Here is a 9,613-nt window from a genome sequence, read left to right on the forward strand (position 1 = left end):
TCTGCTGCATCCTCGAAGTTCATCCGATGCTCAATGTAAAAATCTAGAGCTCGATATCAGTGATTCCCCACCATTGGAATATTTTGTTTGTTCGGATGAATGCTATGAAGTTAAACTCCGTAGCATGTATTACAATATTGCTGGTAATTATTGCAAGTTCTGCCAAAGTTATCTTACAAAAGAAGTAGTAGATAATGATGATGCTGAAATAGTTGCTTGTGAGGATGGAGTTTTTACGAAGACGACAGTGTCGTTTCTGATCACCGATGATCTGCATATAATGCCTAATGCGGGGCTCTTGCAAGTCGTCAGCGTGCTCGGCATTACAGACATGGATGAGGCTGAGACAGTTTACATCACCTTTGAATTCCCAAATGTGAGTCTTGTTTCTATTTGATTTTTCTAGCTTTTTTTTTGGTTAATTATATTGTTGTAGTTTTTGTTTTGATTATCATGCTATTAGGTTATGGATTTGCTCAAGGCGTCCTTGACATCCCCGACTCCCTTGTCTGATGTCATATTCAAGAAAACAACGAAAATGAGCTCTGCGAAAACGACGAATGTAAACGACATAAATTCATCGATTTCAAACTCCAAAACGATGAATGTAAAACTTATGGTACAAAAGTCCACAAACAAGTTGCTGTATGCTGAAGCTGAGGAAGACTTCGTAGAGTTTCTATTCAGTCTCCTCGTGATCCCACTAGGAGGAGTCGAGTCCCTCTTGTCGCGTAACTCTAATGTTAAGGCTATAGACAACTTGTACAGCAGCGCGGATGATCTTATCCATGACAAGTATTTCAAGAATCGCGGTGCAAAATTTAGGCTAATCGAGCCCAATATACCTCATGGTTATGTCTCCAAAAACCACATTCTTCCCCTCAGTGAAGAAAGATTGCCTACAAATGTTGCCAACGATGATTACACTTGGTTTGCTTCTATAAAGTTTCCCAAAGGGCAAGGGAGATATCTTAAAGGACCGCGAACTTTTAAGGTTGCAGATGATTTAACCGTGACACCCTTTTGCATTGTCTCCATTCTTTCCAGCCTCAAAATGCAGAAAATCCCAGTGCCTGATCTCAAAGAAGTGGAGGTGCAAATCGGATTGAAAGAGGTAATATAATGTGTAAGATTATGTTTTTGTACAATTTTTTTTATGTTGAGATGGATTTTGTTAATTTGGTGCAGGCTTTGAGCATACTGAAAGCATCTCTTACATCCACTCGCGCGCTCTCCGTTGCTCTGCTCAGTCAAGTAGTGAAGGAGCCATCAAAGAGAGAAGTTTGAGTACTTTTATCCTTGGTTGGAATTTACTGTTTTTATGCTCCAATATGTGACAATCTTGGCTTATGTTAATAGCCATTTATTTTAAGTTTCCTTTCCTATGCATTCATTTGGACCTAATTGTCTTTGCAAATTGTTCATTATCCTGTTTGAAATGACTTTATGGATGCTTCACGATGTTATATTCTACACAAACGAGATATATATATTAGCCAAAATGTTTGAATAGATAAGAAGGGCAGATTAAAAACGAGTAAACAAATCTACAGCAAGTTTGCTTAGAAAAAGGAAAATCTACATATATATATGGATTGCTTGAAAAAACCAAAAAATAAGGAACTATCTATAAATTTCGAGAATTAAAAAACAGATAATACAATACAATAACAATATGAAACTTAATGAGGGATAAATAAGTAAATACACAAATCAATTAAAACCGACTCATTTTGGCTAATTCAAAACGCCAATTTATTTCGATGATTCTATAAGCTCCAGACGATGCCACTATTTTTAAACACTAATTTATGTAAATGATTCTATAAGTTCCAGACAACACCACTATTTTTAAACACTAATTTACTTTGATTATTTGATGATTCTATACGTTCCAGACAACACCACTCTTAACGATATTTTCTTCCATGTAAATTCAAAATAGTATTATTTAAAGTGGCAAAAAATAGATTAATATACCCGGCATAATTAGTTATGAATGAATTATAATAATTGCTCCAAACCATAATAGCCAAATGGGTTGAAGAAAAATATATGCTCAGCAACTTCACATTGAGTCTTGACTTGAATGTGTTGGTCGACACACATGTAGTAGTTGCGAGGTGGGTTTAAGCTCTCGCCAAGTCAGTTTTTTTTTTTTTTTTTAATTATTTATTTTGTAGAATTTTTAAACTAATCCAAAATTTGCGAACATTGTTATGCAGAAATCAAAATCAATCAATTGAATTGCCAGAAAAATATATCATCGCCAAGAAAATACGACATTCATCCATAAAAAAATGTACCATAATTATCCCTCTGGGCGTTCATAAAAAGTATACCATTTTCATTTTTGAGACATAATCTCATTTTCTTAAGATCACTCATTTTCATATGACCTCACACTCAATTCAACCACAGTCAATTATTTCTACTTAACATATCTACCAACTATTTTCTTAAACTTCATTTCCATTCAACCACAGTCAATTATTTCTACTTAACATATCTACTAACTATTTTCTTAAACTTCATTTCCATTCAACCACAGTCAATTATTTCTACTTAACATATCTACTAACTATTTTCTTAAACTTCATTTCCAAAAAAATTGATACCTGATGGCGAGACACAGACATCTTCTACATCAATTAGCTCGGAATCAAACAAGAGATCAAGGTCTTGCTTATCCCAACGCTCTACACAGTCTTGAACTAAATTGCACAAGAGAGCTGTCATGGTAGGTGTGATTCCTCTGATTTCAAGATACTTGTGGAAGGCTTTCTGCAGATTCTCATCCAAATCCCTGAGAAAATCAATCACCAAACCACGACTTTCAGACACATTGCAAGGAAGTGCCAAACAACATACCATCAGATTAACCAATATATATTTAGTCAAAAGTAGAACTCACCCAAAATCAGGTCCTTCATATGCTATTTGATCCTCAGAGACCTCGGGGTCTTTGATGCTCATGCTATCAATAGTAGTCCCATCAAAATAAGCACCGCAAGAAAACTCTAAGCTCGGTGAATTAGGCTTGGAGACTTTAATGAGCATCGGCAAACAATATTGTGTTATCTGTCGATCATCCTCATCAGGTATTTGGACATCAGGTATTTGGACTTCAACACTGATGTTTTCTCTATTATATTCTCTGACCAGTGTTATAGTCTCTTTAGGACAAGGAACGTCTATGATGTGGAAGGGGAAGGATTCGGGAATCTCGATCTATAAAACAATCGAAATGTGAGAACAATTAAAATAAGCTCCTCTCAATCAAGCTAGTAAGTTGAGAAGACATACTACAAAGAACGAACTTGAGTAATACACAAAAATTCTTCAAGATCAAATTGATGGGCAACGAATCAACCACGGTGACAGATACCCTCATATCCCATTAGGTTTAGTAAAAAGTTTTTAACTATAACAATGCATTCTTAAATCTCAGGTAAGTACGTCTTCATATCAAGCAAGGTGAGATGCATAACTTGACAGCCTTAACAGGTGAGTCTTGCCTTCATGAAGACTTAATTCCAATCAAAATCTTACTTTAAAAAGGAAACTACAAAATTAGCAGCTCAATGATTCCCCAAAGCTGAAGATCATTAAATATAGTTGGAATAATACATTTCAAACATAATAACAGAATGCAAACCTAAAGCTACATATTGTCCTTGTCCCATACAGGAAGATCGTAAGCGAAAGAATACGAGCATTTCATCAAAATATAAACAAAAAACTATATAAATTACGTATAAAATATTCCAGGTGTGGTAGATTGTTTCAAGTAAAACTACAAGCAACAACTTAATAAACTCACACTGAACTGCCTCGTTCAGAATTATATAGATCTTCACAAATGATCACGTGGAATGATTTTCTCAATCATTTTTGTAATAATTAATCAGAAATCGAACCTAATTGCAGTCAGCAAAATGTAGAATCTAACACTAACAAGTTAATTTAAAAGAGCATTCAGAATTATCTAGATCTCCAAAAATGATCATGTGAACCATTTTTGTAATAATTAATCAGAAATCGAACCTAATTTCAGTCAGCAAAATGTAGAATCTAAGAATTCAAAAGAGACAACAAAATTTTCCCTTTCAATTTCAGGGACGGAAAAATCTGAGAATCTAAACGAAAAAATAGAAATTGAAAAAGATTTCAAACCTCTTCTTCAGTCTGAGTCTCGATAATCTCGGACTTGAGAACTCGGAGGAGCAACTCGTCCGATTTGGGCTTGGTGGAGTAGTGGTGAAATACCCTCGGAAAGAAATTGCGTGAAGTTTGATTGACGGCGGCGCGAACGGCTGCGCCATGATGGTGGTTGTGCAGGTACCTCTGACTTCCGGCGGAAGCCCTAATGGCCAAAGGTACGACTCTCGAAGCTCTGCGTATCACGCTGTTTAGGACCATTTTTCGTGGAGATGGAGAGAGAAGGAGAAATGAGGATTTTGTGAAGTGAAAGAAGGAGAGGCGCCATATTGTTTTTGCAGTTTTAGTTTTAGGGTTAATAGTGTTTTTGGTATATATTTATTATTATATTTATAAAATATAAAGTTATTTTGATATACATTTATTTGTCACCTAATTAAATCTATAGCTATATATATCAATCCAACAAATTATTTAATAAAAGTAATGAATTAATAGATTTTTTTAAATAATAGATTATCAATTAAAATAACATTAATTGCACATACTACCTACATTCTTTCTGCTAGGTAAATTTTAATAGAAGTCGACAGCAACATTGCAGATGTGTTGCTAAGCTTCCTCACATTGCCACTCGGAACGATCGTGAGAATCTTGAAGGAGCACTACGAAGATGATGAACTTCCATCTTATGGAAGCCTGAGCTCTCTCTCACAAGCATGTATTATGACAATGCTGGTAAATGCAGATGCTGCAATCGTCATCGAATGAAAAGAGAAGTAGCTGAGAACGATGCCCAGATTGTTCCTTTCTGTGATGGAGTTTTCACGAAGACGACGGCGTCTTTTGTGATTACTGATGATTTGCAGATAATGCCTAATTCTGGGCTCTTGCAAATTGTCAGTGCTCTTGGCGTTACTGACATGGATGAGGTCGAGACGATCAACATTACCTTTGGATTATTTGAGGTGAGTCTTGATCCTATTTTGTTTATTATCTCTTAGGGTGCGTTTACTTTGGTTGTATAGAAAAGGATGAATAAAAAAAGTGAGTATTTTCTCCTTTTTTTTATCCTATGTTTACTAAAGATGAAAAGATGAGAAAATGATGAAAAATATTTTCAAGGATAATATTATTCAACATTGGAGAGAAAATGAATGAAAATAGGCTACCCGAGAAAAAAAATAAGATGTGAAAATGATGGAAAATGAGTGAAAATATATTTTTTCTCTCATTTTTCCATTAAAGTAAAAGCACCCTAGTGTTTTATATATAGTAAACGTTGTAAGTTTGGAACATAAAATAGTATTAACCCGCCGTTTAGCTACTGCAAATTTGGTCGTGGAGTTGCTCGAGGCATCCTTGATTTCCACGAATCCATTGTCTGTTGTCATACTCGACCTTAATAGTGTTTTATATATATCACTAAACGCTGTAAGTTTGGGACATAAAACAGTATTAACCCGCAGTTTTACTATGCAAATTATAGGTCGTGGAGTTGCTCGAGGCATCCTTGATTTCCACGAATCCATTGTCCGTCGTCATACTCGACGAAGAAGTACTAGAAATGAGCTCTACAGAAGGGAAACATGAAGATCAGAGTCCATCAACAGCTGCAAACGCATTGATTTCAAACTCCAAAACGATGAATGTAAAACTTGTGGTACAAAAGTCCACAAACAAGTTGCTGTATGCTGAAGCTGAGGAAGATTTCGTAGAGTTTCTATTCAGTTTCCTCGTAATCCCACTAGGAGGCGTCGTGTCCCTTTTGTCGCGTAACTCAAACCTTAAACCTATAGACAGCTTGTATAAGAGCGCAGATGTTCTTATCCATGACAAGTATTTCAAGAATCCTGCTGATGCAAAAAATAGGCTAATCAAGCCCAGCATACCTCATGGTTATCTCTCCGAAAACCACATTCTTCCCCTCAATGAAGAAAGGTTTCTTGCTGATCTCGCCTGCAATTATTACAGTTTGTTTCCTTCTAGTAAGTTTCCCAAAGGGCAAGGGAGTTATCTTGAAGGAACGCGAACTTATAAGGTTGCAGATGATTTAACCGTGACACCTTTTAGCATTGCCTCCATTCTTTACAGTCTCAAAGAGCAGAAAATCCCAGTATCTTATCTCAGAGAAGTCGAGGTTCAAATCGGTTTGAATGAGGTAATATAATGTGTGTAAGATGATGCTTTTTGTATAAGTTTTTTTATGTTGAGATGGATTTTGATAATTTGGTGCAGGCTTTGAGCATACTGAAAGCATCTCTTACATCCACCACTGCTCTCTCCGACGCTCTGCTCAGTCAAGTAGTGAAGGAACCATCAAAGAGAGAAGTTTGAGTACTTTTATCCTTGGTTGGAATTACTGTTTTTATGCTACAATATGTGACAATCTTGGCTTTATATTAATAGCCTTTTATTTGAAGTTTCCTTTCCTATGTATTCATTTTGACCTATTGTCTTTGCAAATTGTTTATTATCCTGATTTTATGGAAGCTAGTAGTTCATGATGTTATATTCTATACAATTTTAAATCTAGCAAATTAAGAAATCAGTAACTTAAAATGAATTCCCCAATTCTGTGGTTGAGGTTAATTATTCTATTCAAACCACTTGAAATTGATGCATAAATTCCCCATTTCTTTCAAAATGCATACACAAGAACTAAATATTGAAATCTAAGCATGGACTAATTTCTCTTTAGCTTCTTTCCCATAAAAAAAGGGAGTAAAATGTTCTAAAATATCTGTTTCTATTGTAGAATTTGCTAATGTGCTTCACTCTAGACTAGAAGTGAATTACAGATTTTTAAAACTAGAATTTACAATCAGACCATGAATTACGAGGATAAAATAGTAAGTACAATTATTTTTATATGAATAATATTTTTTATTTTTATTAGTATTTTAATTTGAATATTTTAAAAGTACACTCTTCTCATTTTAGTGCAAGGAGGTTATTGTTACCTCAAACTTTTATTTACAGATTATTACAAAGCAAACAAAATAAATAAAAGGGCCAGATTCAAAACGATAAAATATTACCCAAAATGTTTGGGATACATTAGCCAAAATGTTTGATCAGATAAGAAGGGCAAGCCAGATTCAAAACGAGTAAAACAAATCTACAGCAAGTTTGCTTAGAAAAAGGAAAATCCAAACTGAAGCTATTAATTAAGGTGCAGAAAAAGAATGTTGGGAACAATGGATCAGATTCAAAGTTCTCTCTTTGGTTGTTTTTTGGGCAAAAGAGAGAGCAGAGCATCGGAGAGAACAGCAGTGGATGTAAGAGACGCTTTCAATATACTCAAAGCCTGCACCAAATTAACAAACTTGGTCAAAACAAGATTACCAGATATACAAAAATGACAAAGATTATTAATTAAAATAGTACTATTACCTCTTTCGATTCGATTTTCAGCTCCACTTCTTCCACATCAGATATAGGAATTTTCTGCTCTCTCAAACTGGAAAGGATGGTGACAAAACAATAGGGTACAACAGTCAAATCATCCTTAACTAGATAGGATTGTGATTTTTGGAGATAAATCCCCTTGCCTTTCGGAAACTTAACAGAACTATATCGCCTGTCGCGATAATATACTTCTGCAACAGAGCCAAGAATGGTGAGGTTACTGGACATACACCCATGAAGCAGCATTGGTAACCTTAGCCTATCTTTCACATCTCCATTTTTGAAATGCTTGGCATCTATAAGATTGGTGGTGCTCTGATACAAGTTATTTATAGCCTTAAAACACATATTATCACTGCTTAGAATTAGAAGGTGCTCAACTCTTCCTAGTGGGATACTGAGGAGATTAAATAGAAACTCTACAAAGTCTTCGTTAGTTTGAGCATACAACAACTTGCCTGTAGATTTTTGTATCATCACTTTCACAGAAAAATACTTACTGGAGTGATTACTTCGAGATTCCACAACTGGAGTCATGTTATTCATCAGTGTTGTAGTTTTATTGAGGATGAGGTCCGACAGCGGAGTTGGGGACATCAAGGATGCCTTCAACAACTTCATAATCTAACAACATTATATACATACACAATTAAGTAGTGATAACAAGAATATGAGGAAGAATATTGAAATTAGAGAATGAAGATCCTCACCTCACTAATCCCAAAATCCACTTTGATTGACACAGCATTATCCATGTCTGTAACAGTAATGCCAAGAATTCCGACTGTTGTTAAGAATCTTGCATTCTTTGGTAGTATGTGCAGATCATTGGAGATTAGGAAAGATGATGTATGCTTGGTGAAAACGCCATCACTACGACCATCAGCTTCACAACTCTTCTCAACTACTTCTTTACTCATCGTATCCTCGCAATAATAACAAGAAATGCTATCATAGTAGATGCTTTCACAACGCAATCTCCTGTTAGCACAGCTGCTACAAACGAAGTATTCGGCAGGCGGAGAATCACTGATATCCACTTTCAGCATTTTGTATTTATCTTCGAATGAACTTGCTGAATCTAGCAGAGTCTGCTTAGCACCCTCCGTCACAAAATGGGAGCTGTCAAGATTTGCTAAGCTGCGGTACAAATTGTTTAAGCTTCCAATGGTGGGTGCCTCATCTCCGTAGTGTTTCTCCAGAACTTTCACAGTTCTTCCCAACGGCAAAGTCAAGAAGCTCAACAAAATGTCTACAAAATCGCTGTCGGATTCTGCAAATAGCACCTTGGATTTCTGTTTGTTCATCATCACTTTCAGTGAGACCTTTACTTCTTCAGCATCAGACATTTTCGGCGATTCTACAAAGGCAGGATGTAAAATGCAAAGTAAAAGGTAGAGATTTCATATGATTATCAAATGAGGATGGATACCACAAGATAAACACTGAAATTTCTCGAGACAACATTTATAGTATTTTGCAATTGAAGCCATAAACGGATTATAATCATGATGATATTTATCTAACCTAGAATTACGAGACAGAAGAGCTGGAGTCATTTACAAGTACAATTTTCTAATTAAAAGAAATAAATTCGGTTATAGTTTGTTACTTCTACTAAAAAGAAGAATTTAAAGAGGTTTAGATCTATAAATCTAGAATCACGACTTACCTAATCACAGAGGAAAGGGGATTAGGGTTACCGGCGAGTGAAGCTCGACAACAGAGGTTTTTGATGAAAATAGGATGGCGTGGAGCCTGAGATATGGAAAAAAACGCAGCAGACGGTGGCTGAGCGCGGCGGAGCTCCGGTGGCAGTCGGGAGGGCGAGAAGCGGTGGCGAGTGGAATATAGAAAAAAAGTAGCTTCAAGCTTTGCTCTGAAAACTTGGAACAGTAAATTATGGTCGCAGCTTCAAGCTTGCTCTGAAAGCTTGGAACAGTACAATATGGCATTGACCAACAGTCAATAAATTAACTTTTATTTCGATTTTTTTAAAATGGGTTATGGCAAAAAATATAATTTTCACCTGAATTTTTAA

At 35.7% G+C, this 9,613-nt stretch overlaps 3 protein-coding genes across 4 annotated transcripts; 1 reads left to right on the top strand and 2 right to left on the bottom strand.

Annotated features, from left to right (window-relative positions):
• Positions 1-2,281: 2,281 nt before the first annotated feature.
• Positions 2,282-4,479, bottom strand: LOC130996618 (uncharacterized protein At2g39795, mitochondrial-like). The gene is made up of 3 exons (XM_057921916.1): positions 4,177-4,479; positions 2,915-3,231; positions 2,282-2,806 (listed from the first exon to the last, which is right to left on the bottom strand). Exons 1-3 carry the CDS (start codon positions 4,420-4,422, stop codon positions 2,590-2,592), a joined length of 780 nt encoding a protein of 259 aa, XP_057777899.1. The 5' UTR covers positions 4,423-4,479; the 3' UTR covers positions 2,282-2,589.
• Positions 4,480-4,880: 401 nt separating this feature from the next.
• On the top strand, positions 4,881-6,498 carry LOC130998434 (uncharacterized). Its single transcript, XM_057923850.1, has 3 exons — positions 4,881-5,129; positions 5,651-6,322; positions 6,400-6,498. Exons 1-3 carry the CDS (start codon positions 4,881-4,883, stop codon positions 6,496-6,498), a joined length of 1,020 nt encoding a protein of 339 aa, XP_057779833.1.
• Positions 6,499-7,335: 837 nt separating this feature from the next.
• Positions 7,336-9,506, bottom strand: LOC130996619 (uncharacterized). Of its 2 annotated transcripts, none has more exons than XM_057921918.1 (4): positions 9,276-9,506; positions 8,283-8,932; positions 7,558-8,196; positions 7,336-7,471 (listed from the first exon to the last, which is right to left on the bottom strand). In XM_057921918.1, the coding sequence occupies exons 2-4, from the start codon at positions 8,919-8,921 to the stop codon at positions 7,373-7,375; spliced, it is 1,377 nt and encodes a 458-aa protein (XP_057777901.1). In that variant the 5' UTR covers positions 8,922-8,932; positions 9,276-9,506; the 3' UTR covers positions 7,336-7,372. The 2 variants fall into 2 exon arrangements, with proteins under 2 accessions (XP_057777901.1, XP_057777900.1); XM_057921917.1 differs by having other exon boundaries at positions 9,245-9,506.
• Positions 9,507-9,613: the final 107 nt, after the last annotated feature.

This window comes from Salvia miltiorrhiza, chromosome 8 (assembly GCF_028751815.1).
Source record: "Salvia miltiorrhiza cultivar Shanhuang (shh) chromosome 8, IMPLAD_Smil_shh, whole genome shotgun sequence".
NCBI lineage: Eukaryota > Viridiplantae > Streptophyta > Magnoliopsida > Lamiales > Lamiaceae > Salvia > Salvia miltiorrhiza.